The sequence below is a fragment of the Pagrus major genome, chromosome 24, assembly GCF_040436345.1.
Source record: "Pagrus major chromosome 24, Pma_NU_1.0".
NCBI classification, from domain to species: domain Eukaryota; kingdom Metazoa; phylum Chordata; class Actinopteri; order Spariformes; family Sparidae; genus Pagrus; species Pagrus major.
The window spans coordinates 14,898,573-14,920,001 of record NC_133238.1 but is presented as its reverse complement, the minus strand read 5'-3'; the positions used below and the strand labels follow the sequence as shown (position 1 = coordinate 14,920,001).

Sequence of the window (21,429 nt, the reverse complement as noted above, 5' to 3'; positions counted from 1 at the left end):
TATAATTTAAATACAAAATATAATGAGTATCGAAAGGGAAATGCATAATCACCTTAATTTTGCGTTCGATTTATATGTTTTTGTTACTTAAGGCCCGTACACACCGGCAGCAATGTGAATTTGGGATAGTATGTTCTAATAAATGGTGTTTACCACAGACCAAGCAGTACAGGGACTGGCAGAGAAATAGTGCCAGCTTGCAGAGCTCCAAGAGGGACCCAGGGGACTCTAGGCTCACAATCCACCACTAATGGGGCTTTTCGAATCGACTCAGCTGAGCAGTAACTTAACACTAGTGACGTGGAAACTGAAACTTAAAAGATTCAAGCTACAAAGATACAAGAAATCTGTAGGGATGACCATACTTTTAAAAACATCCTTCTCTCTGGTGTCCTACACAGACATGAGTTGAGCACAGCAACTTATGCTTGTTTGAGGGAGAGAAGGGAACTCGCCACAGGTTGGCCGCGGTTAAGAGACGTCATCACCATTGACCAAATCTGGAGAGGGTCCACTTTGGGCATGGCTAGGCACAACTCAGGGTGCATAAACTGGTAATGGTACAACAATATGGCACAGTTTGAGTTGACAATAGCGGTGTATGTACGTCCTGAACCGTGTTGGTGGGGATGGCACGTTCTGGTGCATGCAGTCACGCAAAACTAATATGTCTGACTGTCATATGACAAGAACATATGCCAGTGGGCGATAACAGAACTGTTCAATCCATACTACCATCCTGCAAGTGTGGTGGCAATGCACCTGCCATTCAACAAGAAAAGCAGAAGAAGAAGAAACTGTGACATGCTATGAGCTATGACGACTTGAAATCAGACTCTAGAGCTAGGGGACCTGCCTGCTTCTTTCAAATCAGCAGTGTGGGAAAATTCAGAGAGTGTGCGGGGGATCAGATGAAGACGATGGTGCTGCCGTTTTTCAACAGTTGTGAATGCAAACTTGTCAGACATTGCTGATGCTTGTAAGACGGCATCACCCAGTCACTGCAGCAAGGCAAAAAAACAGGAGTTCAACAACTTCTCTATGTTGTTTTTAATTTACATCACATTTACATTTGTTTTTATCTTGGAAATCGTCATAAAAATATGACCTATGTGAGAGTGTATGCTCACTGTTTACTGCCTAATGCACTAACAAGCAAGGTAGAGCAGATTTTTAGGTCTGCTCATTTAAATCGTGAACCCTATACTGAGATATGTACCCAACCACGATTTCTGTGTACCATTACACCCCTAGCAAATGGAAAACCCCCATGAACGGCTCACTGGGCTTCAGGCCGGTCCAGTCTATGATGTGTTAATGCGTTGCAATACCAAAATTACGAACAAACTAAAGATCGAGGTAGCGGTAGACAAGACACTCCTGTGTACTGTGAGGTAAAATGACGGTTTTAATCAAAGAAGTCTGGTGGATTTGAAGAGAGCACAGATGGATAAAACAGCTTCAGTCCACCATTGGTAAATCCCACATATACATAGAGCAATCAAGTTTACTCATCCCAAGTTGCCTTTGTCACACTGTCTTAATAAATGTGTGTCCTTTGTCATATAATACAGGGTGAGGACAAACAAAAACAATCACCGATATTCTCATGAGTTGTGATGTGATGTCTGTTTTGCACAACATGATTGGTTGATGCCTTCGTTCATGGTACAAAAGCTCAGAAAAATTGACCTTGTTCTGAAAATGTATTTTTTTGTTGTTGTGTGTTATTTGCTGTCTGTGTGAACATATTCATGACAAAAACAGTTAATATAAATAAAATAAAATATATTGACACTAAACGACAAAAGAAATGAAAATGTTCAGGTCCATTCCTTAATTCCTGTATTTAGTCTTATATTTTATATTTTAAAGCAAGATGCTGTCTTAGATCTTATATTTTAGTGGATGGGTTTTTAATTTTAAATTTTTTTTTAAAAAGGTACATACTGTAGAGACCTGCAGTCATCGATCACCAGCAACACAAGTCAGTGTGCTGCTGTCATGAGTTAGTCTGAAGTGTCTGGACCAAAGTGCGTTACCATCGTCAAACCTACATGTGTTACCTTTTTAAATATTGATTTGATTTGATTTGGGTTTTTTTGCCTTTGGTGTTTATTTTACTTAGCTGGTGAACGACGCATGTGACTGTGCAGGTACCAATTAAATATGAGGTATAAATAATGAAATAAAAATGACAAAATAAACACAACAGAAACATGTTGCTGAACTATGTTGCATTGACACCAGTCAGTATTGATGTTTTGCAACTTTACAGAAAATAAATTGAGACATGCTGACTTGAATGATTTGTCTGTTTCCATTTTATGTCATCAGTTTTGTTTTTTAAATTTATTTTCACTCTGTCAGTATTTCATTTTTTAAAATGAGGGAATATTTTTAGATTGAGATTAAAGTATGACGTTTGAAGATGCTTCTTGTTCAATTTAGGGTTTTAAGAATGATTCATGCTTAATTGTCAGGGTTGAGTTGATACTTAACTTTGTTGAAATGGTCTCATAAAATAAAATGAAAACATAAAATTCACCAAAATTAAAGTTACCAAACTGCGAACAAGCAGAGTTTATGATTCTGTGTGAAATTCAAACACAATCACTTAAATCTTTCTCCTCCTGAATATAAATTTATGTATTTTCATCATTTTGTTGTCTTTGTTAGTGGTGGAAAGTAAATTTACTACAACTTTAATGTTAAATAGTTACAGTATCTTCACATGAATGCAGTGTAAACCTAACAAATGTGTAATAATAAAACGCTGACATTAAGGAAAAAAAATCTGACTGCCCCATGCTGTCTCTCTGCAGAGCACAAACAGACCCAACACATAGCTGCAGAGGCAGAGCGCCCTCTGGTGGCTGCAGACACTCACTGCATCTCTGTGGAAAGTCAAAAATCCCTTTTTTTAATTACAGCAGCAAACTCACACAAAAAAAAGACGTGATTCCTGATGTTATCATGTATTTACAATTGTTTTACTACTCAAACATTTTGTTCCTTTGACAGCTGGACAGCAGTCAGTGTCATGTTACTTGTGTCCAAAGTACATAATGACATATTTACACTCAATTTTGATTTTACACGATATATAATTTTCCATTCGAGCCCAGAAAGTGATCCAGTAAAATAAATGTGTTCTGGTTCATCATTACAAAAGCTGCATTTGTTGTCAGTGTCTAAAAATGTAGAAAAAATATAGATTTGTTGGAAATATATTGTGTAAAATGTTGATGTGTACTTATTTAATCTTATTGGTAATACAGTACTTGTATTAATGGTAATAACCAGGACCTGTGCCTGTAAAGATGCTGTCCCAGAAGGCTTTCCCTCTGGGGCATAGTTTCCTTTTATGATTTGAACTTCAATACCCAGAAATCCTGAGTGGTGACATCACAAATGGTGTAAACCTGTAATGCACAGTGTGAGGCTGCCCCCTGGTGGCTGCAACACTGTTGGTTTAGTTTTCTGATTTTCTCTGCAGGACCCCTCACATCAACCCAGATGGACATAAAAGAGGGCAGGAAGGTGAAATATGGTTATTCTTGACAAAATAAAACTATCTGGTCTCTGATAGCATCTCTTAAGATGTGATTATCTTTGCATCCATTGAAGTTGAAGGAAGTTGAACTTAGAAATATGGTTTGTGCAGGTTTTCCTCGGCTGATTTGGTCGCAGAAGAGACAAAGAACTAAACTTCCCAGTTTATTAATATTGTATTACACTTCTGAATAATAACACGAGGCTCTAGTCTCAACCAAACTGGAAATTAATTGTAATTTACTCTGACCATTTCACTGACAGGCCACTCAGTGAATCACGTAAATATATTTTTAGCGATTAGGCTAACACATTTCATAGTTCAGCCTCAGTATTTCTGCTTCACAGTCGCAGAAACACCTGTTTATTTTGACCTTTGTTGACATGAAATCATCAATTAAGAAGTAAAAAAAAACACAAAGAGCACACGCTTCAGTAATCGCACACATCACATCAGTTCAATTATACTTTTCTGTTCAGTCTTTTGTTTCATTTTTTCCAGGTTGGGTTGAAATAGACACTTTACTCCCGAGTCACAAAGCTATATTACAAAGACGTGTGTAAATATTCATATTCGTACATTAATTTAATTATTTACTCATTCATTTATCTAGCCATATATAATGTTATTCATTTATACTTTCATTGGACCGTTGTGCGATTTGCTGCAGCAAAACAAATAAATCTGTCAGCTTTATCCATCGAAGGTGAGACGGCAGGTTAAAACCACTGACTGGTGAATTACCAGTATTACAGACCTCAGCAGTGCAGAGTTGCACTGTGACGCTTGTATGTGTGACATTTGTTCCATGTTTGAGTGTTGAAGTCCACAATCGTTCATGCAAATGCGAGAAGAAGGAAAAGGTCCTATAGGAAACTGTTTGAAGCTAGACAGGTGGCAGGGTCCGCCACATATAAACACAGTATAAACTGTGTTGTCCTTTAAGGTCAGTTCGTTTCTTCAGTTTATTCAGTCATGAAAACAAAGACAGTTTGTTAAGATCTCTCTCTTCAGATTAAAATGTTTTTTGCCAAAACTACATACTGCTCCTTTAAACAGAGACTTTCCCACAACTTTATTGAGTGACAGTTGATAGGTGTGTTTAACAGTCACAGCTGTTTCCTGTTCAAAGTTTAGTTTCACAGAGATGTTGTGTCACACTGATTATGTAATCCAATTACATGTATTCCATTACTCCCCAGCTCTGGTAATCTAATCGTTGTTTACAATCATTTACAACAATTTGAGACCGTTTTGCACCACAGCAGAGTAACAACACCAACACCAACATGTTGTAAGTCACATCACCTGCAAGGAGGCGAAGAGGGAGAGACACTCCCCAGACTCCCTTATGAAATCTCTCCATTTAGCGAGTTTTTGCTGCAGCCCCCTCAGTCTGACTCACACTCCGGGTGTTTCCCCTCCAATTCTAGTTTAACTCTCTGAAAATGTGGCGCAGGTAGTTTTCTCCGTGTGAACCTCCAGCTGAAGGTAATGTAATGACTCTGACATGTTTTACTCGCTAACACAAGCTCTACTTTTCACTGTTACACTGAAACAGCAAGAAAAGTGAAGCTCGGTTGTTTATTTCTCCAAACTCACAAGTTTAAACTCGGAGCGTCAGGACAAATATGTTGTGTCGATACCTGCGGATTGAGCCGGTGAATAAGAGATAATCAGAGCAGAAGTGGAGTTAGTTGGTCAGTATCTGAGCACAGAGTGGTTGTCACTGTGTAGCTCCACTTACTGATGACTGAAGGCAGCTTTTCCTGCCTGAATCAGCCTGTGGAGGAGGCCGAGACGAGCCGCCGCTCTCCCGCTGTCTGACGCACTAAACGCGGCTGCAGAGCAGCTGTTGGTGTCGGTGAATAACCTGTGGTTATATTTACAGCACAGCACTGATGAGGAGGCAGTAAGAGGGCATCCAGGAGTCTGAAGGTTTATTTAATTAATACAAATATAATATTAATACAAAGATCTGGTTATTATAGACACAGACTCAATATTTAACCGTCATGTATCATCACAGTAGCAGAGTTACATACGTTGGCAGCTGTAAACACATAAAAACATTATAAAATACATCCGGTGGTTTGGTGCCACCTGTTTACTGAACATATGAGGAGTATTTAACGTTTATAATCATCAGAGGACGTTACAGACGTTGTTTCTGGTTCCTGTCTGTTTCCTGAATATATTCGTACCTGTGTGAATGTGTAAATGAGAGACTGAATGTCTATGGGTGTTACCGTGTGACAAAACTATTTTATTTTGAAATAAAACTCACACTGATGACATCACTTTCCTTCCTGCAGATCTGTGAAGACAGGTCCTGGTTCAGTCCACTGTCTCTTTTCTGTGAGAAGACATTTTCATATTTGTCTCCAGATTTCATGTCACTGCTGTGAGCAACTTAGTTAGTAGAGACCAGTAAAAGAAACAGAATACAAATGGATTTAATGACATGATTTAGTTTTGGTTTGATGTCCTGTAGCAGCCATTTTGTTAAATATGTGTTAAAAGAGTCAGTGAGTTCTGGAATAATGAGCTCTGAGTTTAAATGTTAGAAGAGGAAGTCAACTTTCAGACATTTTGTCCTTCGAGAGTGGACGTTTCTGACCCAAAGGCTGATTTCAGTTGATGTGCAGATGAATGATTTGTGTTTCCTCTCCAGATGAAAGTGTGTGTGAGCTGAGCAGCATGAATCAGTGTGAGGACAGAGAGGAGGGAGGCCCTCCCTCTAAAACCACTGGACCTGGACCTGGACCTGGACCTGAAACTGGACCTGGACCTAAGCCCAGCTGTGTCTCCTTCAAGAGTTCAATGGGTCGTCTCAATGATTTTAAACAACATTCATCAGATAGAAAGTAAGTGGTTCTCATGTCTCATATCCCACAAAGACTCTGGATCTCAGCAGTAAAGTCGCCGCACTCACGCATTTTCTGTCACAAACCAAAGGCTGTTGTTTACACCGCTAATACACAGCCTCCCCTCGCTACTCTCCCTCTCCTGTCTTCGTTAACTGCACAGCTGTGCTAACTAGCTAACAGCAATTAGCATACTAACTTACCTGAGCAACGAATAATAATATCTGTCCATCAGGAAACCACTGAGAGTTGAGACAATTTCACTGAAGTCCACGTTATGTTGAACTCTGGTGTGTTGATCCTTTTCTTGTTGATAGCTGCTAGTTACTCCAGCAGCTTCTGTGTCTGAAGAATAAAAAGTGAATTAACATGTCTGGTGGTCTTCTTCTCTGTCCAACAGGAGACCAGCCTCTACTGGACCTGAACCTGGACCTGAACCTGAACCTGAACCTGAACCTGAACCTGGACCTGAACCTGGACCTGAACCTGGACCTGAACCCAGCTGTGTGTCCTTCAAGAGTGACGAGTCAAAGGATTTTTATATTCATTTTAAAGAAGAAAAACCTTCTACTGTAAAGAGGTGAGCTGTTAATAACGTGAAAATATGACTGATTCATGTTTTAACTGTTATTTATTCAGAGAAGTTTGTTTAGACTTGTTTTTTTCAGCATCGTTCTTCTTTACTGATTCATGTTTTCACTCACTTCTGCTTCACTTACATTTATTCATTTTCTTTACACACATTCTAGCTGTTGTCTGATGGCTGCATGAGTATAATGCCATGTTCAGACCAAATGCAAGGAAAATATTCGCAATACAACCAACAATACTGTGTTTGTTTCAGATTTCTAGTTTTGAGATCTCTTGTACAAAAATCGCTGGCTAAGATGTTTGTTTTTTGCTTGTTGGATATGACTTTCATATTTAATTATTTTAATGCTTAAGTAAAAGAGCTTGAGGAACTTGGAGGGGTTGGAGGGTTAAGCCAATGAATGTTGGCAGATGGCTGCCAGTCATCGACTACTAAACCATCATAACATCAGTGTTTGTCTCTGAGTGGACAGACATGATGTGGCTGATTCTTCATGATTCCTCCACAGAGTCGACCAGGAGAGCTCAGAGGTTCCCAGAGGTCCGTCTGCCCGGCAGCATCAAACACACCTGGACTCCATATTTATGGTCTGTACATGAACAACAACTACTTTTACATCCAGTCTGTTCACAATAATCTCCATGCTGCACTTTACTGACCAGTGGTGAATCTGTCCAACATGGATCTGATGTTTGGCTGCATGATGTTAAATGTTCTCATTCACATAATATTCTGTTCCAGCTGCTGGAGGAGAACATTGTGACTTTTGTGAAGAACGAGCTGAAGAAGGTCCAGAAGGTTCTGAGTTCAGATTACCCAGAATGCCTTGAGAGTCAGAGGGAGGATGAGGAGGTGTTGGATGGTGAGGATGAAGAGCAGAGGAGGGGCAGCAGAGAGGCATTTCTGAAGATCACACTTCACTTCCTGAGGAGAATGAAGCAGGAGGAGCTGGCTGACTGTCTGCAGAGCAGTAAGAGGATTTCTTAGATTAATATGACGGATAAATGAGAGACTGTTGATACCTGTTGACCATCTGCCCTTTGCCCATTTTTTGTTTGTTCCATTTCCAATCAAACTCCACAGAACATGGATTAGAGATAAAATATGTAGGATTTTCCTGAGAAACAATGAATTGACTCATACAATACAATTAATCAGCAGAAATGTAAGTCTGCAACTGCAGTTCAATATTTTGTGAAGTACAGGGCAAGTCTAAGTAGAAATATAGCCGCAAGCGGCAATCTGCGGGTTCTGACCTCTTTCGTCCCAAACCAGCCACCCAGACCCTCATCCCCCGCAGTTGATGACATTGGCCGCTGTGTTCCTCAAAGATCTGTGCAACACATACCCATGATAAGCCCCAGATTTCTCAAAATGTCATGTAGGCTAATGTTTCATGTGTTTAAATCAGATCAAATCAAAAGTAAATCAAAATTATAGCACCCCCATTAGGCCGAATGGGATCAAATGTTTTGAGCAGCATTTGGATGTCATTTATACTCGACGTACCAAGTTTCGTGTCTCTAGGTCCTTCCGGCTCGCCATAAATGATTAAAACGCAAACAATGACGGTTAATGACGAACAGGCCACACACACTTTCACCTATCAACATGGAAGTCAAGATATTAGTTAATAGTCACCCCTAGAGCGTGCATACCAAATTTGATGAAATTCCGTCTAATGGTCTTTGAGATACGCATGTGTGGCATTTATAGCGCCCCCTATAGGTTGAGCTCAAAATGCTTTGGTAGGCAGATTCCCAGTCCCGTTGTGAACCTGCCCACCAAGTTTTGTGATGATAGGGCAAAGGGTGTAGGAGTTATGGCCAATCATTTCTAAGCTCCGCCCATTGCGAAAATTCATTGGTCCGTGGCGGCCATGTTTTTTGACCAATCTGGCTCATTTATAAAAGAAACTTGTATTTTCATCCCCCGAGGCTGTTTACCAAATTTGGTGTTGATAGGGTCAATCTTTCAAAAGTTTTATTCATTTTACTGTTTTTCACATTATGCAAATTATCAAAAAATCTAGTCAAGCGGACCTTTATGGTCCAAGAGGCTTTTTTGTAGAGCACATTGAGCTGCACTTGTGTGTCAAATTTCAAGTCAATCAGACTTACGGTGTGAGGGGCGTGGCCTTCTGAAAAACGCATTTTCAAACCTTAATTACAGCGCCACCATCTGGCCGACTGGGCTCATATTTTAATCAAAGTTGATGCACATCATTTCCAATCATTGAGCCAAGTTTCAAGTTTCTGGCCCATTCCAGCTCACGGGAATTTGAGCGCAAGCGGCAGACAACAAAAAATAATAAAAAACTAGTACAATCTTAGAAAACATTAATAAAATAAAAATGAATAAATGAATAAATAATAAAAACATTAATATTCCAGCGCACACCAGAACGGATGAGTGCTGGTGGGACCCGCTTTGGTGGCGGTGGTGAGTGCATTGTCCACTGTACTTTCACCTTTAAACACACCGACTCCTTGGTTTAAAGCTGTGTCTCTGGGCTAGAGAGAGGACAGGCAGAGTGTTCTTCGGGAGGGCTGCCCCTTCATACACACCAAGCTAGAAGGACTTGGTTTTGGGAGTTTGCCACACCACTGCTCGTTGCGGGGCAACCCACCCAACCCAAGAAGAGCAGCACCCAGGCTGTCATTTCGACTGCAACAGCTGAAAAGGCAGGGTGTGTTTACTGGGTAAACTGCAGGTCATAGTACCTGGTATTAGCACCACCGACAAGCACCTGAGGAGAAGCTGGAAAATGCAATGCTTCCAAGTGGACTAATCACAGTCGTTGTGGTGCAGTTACTTTTCTGGGGAGGTACACGTAAGGCTATGGTGCAGGTCATGTACCTACGCAGTTGCTACACTGTAGGTATGGCATCAATTCCACACAGAAGGATAAATCATCCTTTGATCCCAAAAGTTAAAAAGTAATCCGTGAACTCTCCTCGGTAAACAGCTCCTGATCAGAGCAGAATCTGATGTGACCCCGGTTGTTTATTCCTCCAGAAGGTCTGGCCACACTCGACTATCTCCTCGAGAGCTGGCTGGCTCTGAGCTGCGGCTCTGCCCCTCCCCTCTCTGCACGGCCCTCCCCACACAATGCTTGGCAAAGCCCTGTGACACACACTAACCCTTCCCCTAACCCTACCCTCCAGTCAGCAGTCAACATTACAAAACATAAACACCTGATAATGGAGGTCACCTTCTGTGGATCACTGCTGCAGTCAGGTTGATGAACAGGAGTGAAGAAAAATCCACTTTTTAATCCCAAAGTTTTAACTCCCACTGGTGAACAGTTCTGGAGCAGACCAGAATCTGATGTGACACTGGGTGATTCTTCCTCCAGAAGGGTTGGCTCTGCACTGACTCTCTCCTCCAGAGCTGGCCAGCCTTGAGCAGCTGAGTAATGGCTGCCCCACCTCACTAAGCCTGGCCATCCCCACGCAAAGCCCTGAGACAAGCAAATTTTTCACTTAAGTTGAATATTTTCAACTCTTGCAAATACACGAAATTAGCGTTAATTTTGTGTACTGACCATGTATTTAGTGTTAATTCACTATTACAGTGGGACTAGCTCTCCCACAGTCAGTCAGGTTTGCAAAGTTGCTGTTGGCTCAACAGGCAACTCCTTGAAGAAATTAAGTAAAAATAATACTTTTCCCTCTTACTTTGTGTATATTATTCATATTTGTCTTCATTATGGACATTTATCTACTCCATGCCTTTTTTTTTCAGAAAAAAGTAGTGTTTATATTTATTTGAGAGAATGCTCAATGGTGTTACTCGTACTTTCAGAATCTCCTGCCATGTGCCAACTTCACCTCAAATCTAACCTGAAGAAGAAGTTCCAGTGTGTGTTTGAGGGGATCGCTAAAGCAGGAAACCCAACCCTTCTGAATCAGATCTACACAGAGCTCTACATCAAAGAGGGAGGGACTGCAGAGGTCAATGATGAACATGAGGTCAGACAGATTGAAACAGCATCCAGGAAACCAGGCAGACCAGAAACAACAGTCAGACAAGAAGACATCTTTAAAGCCTCACCTGGAAGAGATGAACCAATCAGAACAGTGATGACAAAGGGAGTGGCTGGCATTGGGAAAACAGTCTTAACACAGAAGTTTACTCTGGACTGGGCTGAAGACAAAGCCAACCAGGACATACAGTTCACATTTCCATTCACTTTCAGAGAGCTGAATGTGCTGAAAGAGAAAAAGTTCAGCTTGGTGGAGCTTGTTCATCACTTCTTCACTGAAACCAAAGAAATCTGCAGCTTTGAAGAGTTCCAGGTTGTGTTCATCTTTGACGGTCTGGATGAGTGTCGACTTCCTCTGGACTTCCACAACACTAAAATACTGACTGATGTTACAGAGTCCACCTCAGTGGATGTGCTGCTGACAAACCTCATCAGGGGAAACCTGCTTCCCTCTGCTCGCCTCTGGATAACCACACGACCTGCAGCAGCCAATCAGATCCCTCCTGAGTGTGTTGACATGGTGACAGAGGTCAGAGGGTTCACTGACCCACAGAAGGAGGAGTACTTCAGGAAGAGATTCAGAGACAAGAAGCAGGCCAGCAGAATCATCTTCCAAATCGAGACATCACGAAGCCTCCACATCATGTGCCACATCCCAGTCTTCTGCTGGATCACTGCTACAGTTCTGGAGGATGTGTTGAAGGCCAGAGAGCGAGGAGAGTTGCCCAAGACCCTGACTGAGATGTACATCCACTTCCTGGTGGTTCAGGCCAAAGTGAAGAACACCAAGTATGATGGAGGAGCTGAGACAGATCCACACTGGACTCCAGAGAGCAGGAAGATGATTGAGTCTCTGGGAAAACTGGCTTTTGAGCAGCTGCAGAAAGGAAACCTGATCTTCTATGAATCAGACCTGACGGAGTGTGGCATCGATATCAGAGCAGCCTCAGTGTACTCAGGAGTGTTCACACAGATCTTTAAAGAGGAGAGAGGACTGTACCAGGACAAGGTGTTCTGCTTCGTCCATCTGAGTGTTCAGGAGTTTCTGGCTGCTCTTCATGTCCATCTGACGTTCATCAACTCTGGAGTCAATCTGATGTCAGAGGAACAAACAACAGACCGTCAATCTGCAGAGACACATCTCTACCAGAGTGCTGTGGACGAGGCCTTAAAGAGTCCCAATGGACACCTGGACTTGTTCCTCCGCTTCTTCCTGGGACTTTCACTGCAGACCAATCAGAATCTCCTACAAGGTCTGCAGACACAGACAGGAAGTAGCTCACAGACCGATCAGGAAACAGTCGGTTACATCAAGAAGAAGTTTGAAGAGACTCTGCCTGCAGAGAGAAGCATCAATCTGTTCCACTGTCTGAATGAACTGAACAATCATTCTCTAGTGGAGGAGATCCAACACTACCTGACATCAGGACGTCTCTCCACAGAGAAACTGTCTCCTGCTCAGTGGTCAGCTCTGGTCTTCATCTTACTGTCATCAGAAAAAGATCTGGATGTGTTTGACCTGAAGAAATACTCTGCTTCAGAGGAGGCTCTTCGGAGGCTGCTGCCAGTGGTCAAAGCCTCCAACAAAGCGCTGTAAGTGGGATTTGTTATTAAATATACTGCCATCTTTCAACTGGAGATAAAAATAAATAACTTAATACCTGTTAACTTCCTGTTGTCTCTCCAGACTGAGTGGCTGTCACCTCTCAGAGAGAAGCTGTGAAGCTCTGTCCTCAGTTCTCAGCTCCCAGTCCTCTAGTCTGAGAGAGTTGGACCTGAGTAACAACAACCTGCAGGATTCAGGAGTGAAGCTGCTGTTTCCTGGACTGAAGAGTCCACATTGTAAACTGGAAAGTCTGGAGTAAGATTAAGTCATAGTTTGTCTTAAAGTATTTTAATTGTGTAAATTTTGACTAATGTTAATTCAAACAGCAACTCCTCTTTCACTATTTAAAATTTAAACAACATATTTGGTTCAAATTCATATTCACATGTTGTCTTTCCAAAATATGAACTGAGATATGAGATTGAAAACCTCATATTTTGATATCATGCAACTCATCATTGATTTTCTGTTTAATACTGATTCAGGAATAATCATGTCTCCAGCTACTCAGAGTAGAACAGCAAGAGCTTAAACATGTCCTAAGAAGAGATTATATGTTGATGAAGGTTCTCAGTCATCCAGGTCATGGTAAATCTAGGTGCTGTATCGTAGGCAACTGGACTTGTTTCAGTTTCTTGAAGATGTTTCACCTCTCATCCAAGAGGCTTCTTCAGTTCTAACTAACTGCAGGCTTTTGAACTCTGTGTGGGAGTGTTCTTACAGAGTCGTTAAGGACACGTGTGAGCTCTGAGTTTCAGAGTCGTTAGGGCTAATTGTGGATCGTTGACCCAACCGTCCTTCATGTGCGTTGTTAGGGCCAGGTGAGCCCAGGTGTGAATGGTTGTTAAGCCTGTCTGGGGAGAGAACTCAGTACAGTATTGTAGGTGGGTGATAGTTAATGTCTTAGGCCACCTCCTGTGTTCAACTACATTACTCTGTTTATGCCTGGGTGTTTTGTCCGTCGGATGGACAAGTTTCTGCCTCAGTGTGTTGGTAGGTTTAAAGCAACACTAGGTAGTTTGGACTCATTACTACCCCCGGCTGGTTGAGAAGCGCAATTATCTGTTACCAGTGTCATAAATACTGTCGCCGTATAAGCATCCCTGGGGAAAATGAATACATGTGAATTTGTTGGCGGAGCCGGCGAATCACGAAATCATCTGAAAAAACCTCACTTGAGTGCCAACAACAAGCTAGATTCAGAAATAGCAGTTGGTAGTTTGTTAGCATATAGGCTGCACAGCACATTAGCATGCTAAAATTATTCTCATACCGAGTTGGTTATAGTGATTGCACCGACTAAATTACTTCCAAAACACGATGCTTGGGTGTGAATGTGTTTAGTAACGTCTGAAAATGTTATGTTTTCGGGAGTTACTAAATACAATCGCAAGTTGTGACGTTGTGTTCGGCGTAATAACTACAACCAACTCGGTACGACAACAGTAAGTAGCATGCTAACATTACCCATAACAACAATAGCCTAACGTTACCTCCAGACCACACTGTTCAACAATTATGTTGATTATCTGCATGAACTAAGGAATCTGGAACTTCTCAAGACAAGACGTTCGTAGTGTTTTAGTAAGTTAGTCATCGTTTACAGTCACCACATGAAGACGTGCAAGCTATCGAAACGGACAGCATTAGATTATCTCCCGGCTTTATTACGGTTATAAGCTGTGGATAAATAGTGCCCCAATGAACACCACATAACAACAAATCAACTCAAAGTAAAAGTTGGTGAGGTAATAAATATGTATATATGTAATATATGACTTACAAATCCAGTAGCATCAAGGCTAGGCTAGGTCGCCATCAGTCTTGAAACCCATTTCTTCTTTCAGCTTGCACCACCAAGTATAAGCTGGTCTAATATTTATCCGTGTCCGGGCTCTGTTCTATCACTTTCTGTTTTTCTTTTCTTCGCCTCCTCAGACAATACCTTCTTGGCCTTTTTAGCTGGCTTGGCTATGGCGTTGGTTTACGAAAAATCCAAGTAGCTGCTGGCTAAATCCACCGACGAATAAATCTGTGACGTATGCCGTAAAGCAGGTCGCACTAGACGCCTTTACGTCAGATAGGTTCCTACCCGCTCTGGGAAGTTACACAGTGCGGTTTCTGCCGGCGCGACCCCCTTCAGGCTGCAGAGACGTCACCATTCATCCTATTAACCGTTTTTCTACCACTTAACTGAGTTTAGAAACATTATTTTAAGGTCGAAAAACTACCTAGTGTTGCTTTATAGTGAACCAGGATATGATGTTTATTAAAGATCCTCCTGAGTTTCTCAGATGTTCAACCGACATAGGGAATGGAGATGTTACGTTTTCTCGTCTCCTCCTCTCTGTCTGCTCTGGATCTTTTAGCACTAAAAGATAATAGAAGTAAAGTAATTTATGCTGTATAATGCAGCCAGGACTGCACAGATTTGTACACTGGGGAGACAAAACAACCTTCATAAACGAATGGCACAACACAGGAGAGCCAACTCCTCAGGTCAAGACTCTGCTGTCCACTTACATCAGAAGGAGAAAAATCATTCCTTTGAGAACAACAATGTAAACATCTTAGCCAGAGAAGACAGATGGTTTGAAAGAGGAGTAAAGGAATCCATCTATGTCAAACTGGAACGACTGTCTTTGAACAGAGGAGGTGGCCTAAGACATTACTTATCACCATAAGGTTGTGTTCATCTTTGATGGTCTGGATGAGTGTCGACTTCCTCTGGACTTCCACAACACTGAGATCCTGACTGATGTTACAGAGTCCACCTCAGTGGATGTGCTGCTGACAAACCTTATCAGGGGGAAACTGCTTGCCTCACATGTGTCCTTAACGACTCTGTAAAGTCACACCCACACAGAGTTTAAAAGCCTGCAAACTCCCCTCCAGTTAGTTAGAACTGAAAAAGCCTCTTGGATGAGAGGTGAAACGTCTTCAAGAAACTGAAACAAGTCCAGTTGCCTACGATACAGCACCTAGATTATATGTTTACTTCATCACCAAAAGTCCAGACTCCATATTTTAACACCAATGTTATTTATTATCTTATTTATTATTTTCTCTTCAGACTAAGAGGCTGTAACTTCTCAGAGAGAAGCTGTGAAGCTCTGTCCTCAGTTCTCAGCTCCCAGTCCTCTAGTGTGAGAGAGCTGGACCTGAGTAACAACGACCTGCAGGATTCAGGAGTGAAGCTACTGTTTCCTGGACTGGAGAGTAAACACTGTTTACTTGAAATTCTCAGGTCAGGATTCATTAAACAGTTCAACTGATGACAATTTTAAAACTGAGTGAGATTTGTGGATGAGTAGCTAATCTGTGTATGATTGTGTCTGCCAATATGAAGGCTTTTTTCTCCCTTTTTGATCACAGCTTCATTCTTTTTAAGCACATGATAGCAGCTTGGTTTTATGGATGGTAATATAGGTCCATCAGTCTGTCCTCCACTTTTTTCCAAACTTTGACCAATGGCATTTGAATCTGATAACTTTTATGGTTTGGTTTATGACCAAATACCTGCAAAACTAATGACATTACCATCGTTCTTGCTGTACTTTGTGTGTTAGTGCTAATTAGCAAAATAGCATAAACTAAGATGGTGAACATGATAAAGATTATACCCTCTAAACGGGAACATGCAGTACCCCCAGATGTTCTTCCATGTGTTTTGTTTTCTGTGTCTGCAGGCTGTCAGGCTGTCTGGTCACAGAGGAAGGCTGTACTTCTCTGGCCTCAGCTCTGGACTCCAACCCCTCCCATCTGACAGAACTGGACCTGAGCTACAATCATCCAGGAGACTCAGGAGTGAAGCAGCTGTCTGCTCGACTGGAGGATCCAGGCTGGAGATTGGACACTCTCAGGTATGAAGAGACCTGCTGCAGCCACAGACAGTCAGTGTGATAGAGGAGGAAGAGCTGGAAACATATTCTTGTTTCGGTTAATTGTGGATTTGAGCATTATGTAAACAATCACACATGTAGGACGCCTTTTTCATTTGCCTACAACATAAATACTGGTTGACCATAAAATGGAGATATTTATGTATCTTTCTCCATAATTGTGTGTTAGTAATAATTCTCCACTTGCACATTGTAGTGTGACATGTATCCGCTTTATGAACTGCACATCCTTTTGCTTTCAGTTCCAACTCTACATGTGTACACTGACCGGACAGAACAGTAAATCCACTGACAAGTGAAGTGAATAATAATGATCATCTCTTAGTTAGGTCGCTTTGGTTATGTTCTTATACTTGATGCTTGGAAAGGCTGCCAAAAATTAAAGTAACTGACAAACACCGTCTTGTGACAGCGAGCAGTAAACCTCTGACCTGATTGCTGGATACGGGATTTAAATCACCAATCAGAGAGTAGGGTAAACGGTTTTACTATAATGTGTTTATGCAGAGCTTTTTAGGAAGCTAGCTAAAGTTAAAAAAAACCTACGTGATTTTCCAAATGATCAAAAATGCTAAAAAGACTATATGCAAAAATGAACTGTAAACTTTTAACAATATATACAAAGCAAACTGTGAAAAGTGAAGTATTTTCACTAAGTTATGGATGAAAATCGCTGAGATAACTCTAGATGTTTACTGTACAGGTGGAACATGAAGCAGAAGGACGTGCAGTTTGTAAAGCGGATAAACATCACGCTACACTGTGCAAGTGTAGACCTGTTGCAGTTTAAACAGATCTCTGCATGTTAATGAACTTTTTATCATTTTGTGATATGTCCTTTTTTGCCCTCTTACCTGGGATTGAATCAGTTTCATCTTGTACAGAGACAGGTCCAGGACATGTTTAGCCTAGCTTAGCACAAAGACTGGAAGCAAGGGGACACTGGAAAATATAGAACATATATTTAGCAAAATATAATGGAAACTACCACAAAAAAACGACAAAGTTTTTGCGAACTTTGCCAGAGTTATTTCTCTGGGGAATACGGCCTGAAGTGACACAGTACCTGCGGGTCTCATAAGAAACGTGTGGCTCAAAAAGATATGAAAACATTCCTCCTGAAACCCAAAGATGACGCCAGACAGACATGGTAACAGCAGCTGAAATAAGCAGCATTTACCACACTGTGCAGCACTCCCAGTCATACAGGTCAGCAGACTGTGGTTGTAAGCTAGCTACCGTCATTTTCCCAGACTTGGAGATTTTTTTAAAAATGTCACGTGGTCGAACAAAATCAGCAGCTGTAGTTCAGGATGTGCTTGCACCTGCCTCCGTGGAGAGTTGTTTGAGACAATTAAAAACACCAATGGTTTCCCCACGAAGTGACAGAAACACACACACAACATTTTCTTTCAGTGGCTTCAGATGTTTCTAAAATATAAACAGCACTGCTTAAAATATAATAATTGTTAAGTCCTTCACATGGTAAATAAAGCTCTTACCTGTAACCTGTATAGTCATATTGTGTGCTACTGAATCAGCCAGCAGGTAAAGCTGTTATGAGCTACCAGGCAGAATAGAAATGTTTATTTTTTAAAGTTAGAGAGACAATATATGAACATTTTAGACTACGTCCACACATTGGTGACGTGTCCCACATTGTCCCACACAAACATGCCCTTTGTCCCACATTTGGCTGATTGGGATCTGGTCACCCTAACTGCACACTGCCTGCCAAACACACACTGAAGTATACTCAATACTCAATGATACATATACGTAGGCAGCCATGTGAAGCCGGTGGGTTTTGCACTTTTGAGATATGAATTCAAGACCAAACCATAAAAAGGGAGAACAGGGAGAAGCAGCCTGATGGACATGTTGTGTTTCTGTGTATGAGTCATGTCATGTCCATGTTTGCATGCTGAAAGAGGATGTGCTGCTCTGACCCCCCTCCTCCTTTCAGGGTGGAGCCTGCTGGAGTCCGATGGTTGACACCAGGTCTGAGGAAGTGTGAGTGTGTTTTTACTTTGATTCAGCTTCACACTGTGACATCACTCAGTCACATCTGTGATGTCATCACCACACTGATGATACATTAATAACTGCAGCTGTGTTGTGTCTTTTTCTCTCCATCAGATTCCTGTGAGCTCATAGTCGACACAAACACAGTCAGCAGACTCATCAAACTGTCTGACAACAACAGGAAGATGAGACGTGTGAAGGAGGTTCAGTCATATCCTGATCATCCAGAGAGGTTTGAGGGTCCTCAGCTGCTGTGTATAACTGGTCTGACTGGTCGCTGTTACTGGGAGGTCGAGTGGAGAGAAGAAGTTTATATATCAGTGAGTTACAGAAGAATCAGCAGGAAAGGAGGCAGTAATGACTGTGTGTTTGGACTGAATGATCAGTCCTGGTGTCTGTGGTGTGTTAATGGTCGTTACTCTGTCTGGCACAATAACAGACAAACGCACATCTGCTCCTCCTCCTCCTCCCCCCCCTCTGGTAGAGCAGCAGTGTATGTGGACTGTCCTGCTGGCACTCTGTCCTTCTACAGAGTCTCCTCTGACTCACTGATCCACCTCCACACCTTCAGCACCACATTCACTGAACCTCTTTATCCTGGATTTGGGTTCTGGTACAGTTCTGGTTCAGTGTGTCTGTGTGGTGTTTAGTCTGCAGAGTCTCCTCCTGTCACAGAAACATTGTCAGTGCTGAACAGTTGAGTCTGTACAGTGTTATGCCCAGCTCGTGGGAGAGCATAACAAAGAAGGGGGAGGTCCACACAGTGACAGTTAAAAGTAATGTAACTTTAATAAAGACAACTCAAATCAAACTTACTCCCTGTGAAAATCAGTAATCAGTGGTGAGGTGTAAGGTGTATGGATGCAGGTGTGATCACAAAAAACCCAAAGAACCAAACAAACATAACAAAAAGTCAAACAACCCTGCTGAGTGCCCAGGAGGCATCTGCCATCCAAGAGGGAGAGAGAGCCATCTTGGTTTCCAGGACTCTTATATAGAGTCTGAGCAGGTGTCTGAAACAAGAGGGGAGGAACCAGCCAGACCTAAAATGGAGGAACACAAAGAGAACAGGGACAAAATGGCCGACGGCCATCACAACAGGATCACAGTCACATCAATCTTTCAGCTTCTTGTAATAAATTCATCAGTGAACTTTGTACAAAATGATTCAAACTGATTGTAAAGATTCTTCATTTACAATGTAAACTGGAGGACCACTTCCGATCCTTTGTAGATGGAAGTTTTCATAGCAAGCCTTCTTAACATTTATTAACATAATCTGACTACCATTAAATTTACAGATATATAATTTTGGCTCGTTGTTAATACATTGTGAAGTAATTTAGTCTAGTCAAAAGAACAGTTAGAGATATCTTTAACTGAATTGAATTACAGATATTTCTCACTGTGCTTGATTCCACTGGGCATTTCTCCGTTACCTGTCGTGTGCAATGCTGTTTTGTTCCGTCCTCCACGCAGCTTCATATCCCACTGGGAGCATTTCAGAAGCAGAGCGCCATGTCTGCCTTATGTTGTTGACTTGCTCAGAATGTGTTTATTTCATAATTTCTCCCTGATTTGTGTGCTTGCACTGTGGTTGAGTAGCTACATAGTCAAATAATTTTGTCATGTGTGTTTATTGTTAATATTTACGACATTTTTTGTGCTGTAAATCCTGGGTCTGTACAGGGTGTTTTATTTTGAAAGTTGTTCAGATGCACTATGCCGTTCCGCTGTCTGACTTCCTGTCTGGCTCATTCTGCTATGTACATGAATGGCAAAAGTGACGTCATTAGTTCTAGAAAGAATGCCATGGATATCAGAAATGTTCTTTTCGACTAGGAAGATTTAAATTGTGGATATCTGCAATACATATCCAGTCTCTTAAAAAGGCTTGCCATAAAGCTTTTGTCTCTTGTTACAGTAAAATCAAGAAATATTTGTAAAATGTATTGATTTATCTTTTGGGAAAATTTAAATAAAGCATTTAGTTGTGTGTGGATCATCTGTAGCTTTAATTGTAAAGAGTCATTGTGAACAAAGTTGTAAATGGACAGTAAAATATGATCAAATGTACTCGACACTCCACCTGAAACACTCTGACTTGTTTCATGTGTTTCTAATGATGAAACCAAAAGTTTGATCGTGTTGGTTCACACATGTAATTATGTCCGTAGTGACGTCATAAACTGTCAACATCTGTTCATTTGTGTGATTATTATATGAGAAAAAAACACATTTTAATGACAATCATTGTGTTTCTCTCAGTGTTTTGTGGCTGTTGAAGTCCGACTGTATTTTGAGGATGTTTGTTGGATTTGAATCTGTAAATATGAATCATCACTGACGTCCATTTGTTTGAGACAGTTCGTTGCATTATTAGTTGAAGCACTGGTGCTGAGTTCTGTATGTGTCATAATAATAATAATAAACTTCATTCATACAGCAGTTTTCACAGTTAAAAAGGATCTTTACGAGGTTGAAACGTGATTAAAACATGTCAGAGTTGAGAGTTGAGTTTAATAAAAGACTTCCTGCTGATTTAAAAGATGTCAGTGATTGTGCCGCCTCAGAACACCACTGAACATTTCCCTCATTTGATTCCAGGACGACAAACAGTGAAACATGTGTAGTGAAATTAATTATCCCTGATAATCATTAATTATTACTGATGGACAAATTTAACCCAAAACTTCCATTAATGTTGCTTGACGCACTACATATGGTGCCCTGTGTGCGGCAGTGTATTCATTTGGCTACAATCATTCATAAATGTCAGAAACAGGAAACATCGACTCGTCTGTAGCTTTAATTGTAAAGAATCATTGTGAACAAAGTTGTAAATGGACAGTAAAATATGATCAGATGTACTCGACACTCCACCTGAAACACT

At 41.3% G+C, this 21,429-nt stretch overlaps 1 protein-coding gene across 1 annotated transcript; it reads left to right on the top strand.

Annotated features, from left to right (window-relative positions):
* The first annotated feature begins 6,346 nt into the window (after nt 1-6,346).
* LOC140992141 (NLR family CARD domain-containing protein 3-like) lies at nt 6,347-20,538 on the top strand. Its single transcript, XM_073462405.1, has 10 exons — nt 6,347-6,423; nt 6,824-7,003; nt 7,524-7,602; nt 7,757-7,985; nt 10,823-12,596; nt 12,691-12,864; nt 15,683-15,856; nt 16,299-16,472; nt 18,478-18,524; nt 18,651-20,538. Exons 1-10 carry the CDS (start codon nt 6,380-6,382, stop codon nt 19,184-19,186), a joined length of 3,411 nt encoding a protein of 1,136 aa, XP_073318506.1. The 5' UTR covers nt 6,347-6,379; the 3' UTR covers nt 19,187-20,538.
* Nucleotides 20,539-21,429: the final 891 nt, after the last annotated feature.

Excerpts from the sequence above, each read along its gene's own strand:
- LOC140992141 (XM_073462405.1), top strand. The coding sequence starts at position 6,380 with ATGGGTCGTCTCAATGATTTTAAACAACATTCATCAGATAGAAA. Across the intron at positions 7,603-7,756 it reads ACCTGGACTCCATATTTATG|CTGCTGGAGGAGAACATTGT; the intron begins GTCTGTACATGA and ends ATTCTGTTCCAG. Across the intron at positions 12,597-12,690 it reads AAAGCCTCCAACAAAGCGCT|ACTGAGTGGCTGTCACCTCT; the intron begins GTAAGTGGGATT and ends TTGTCTCTCCAG.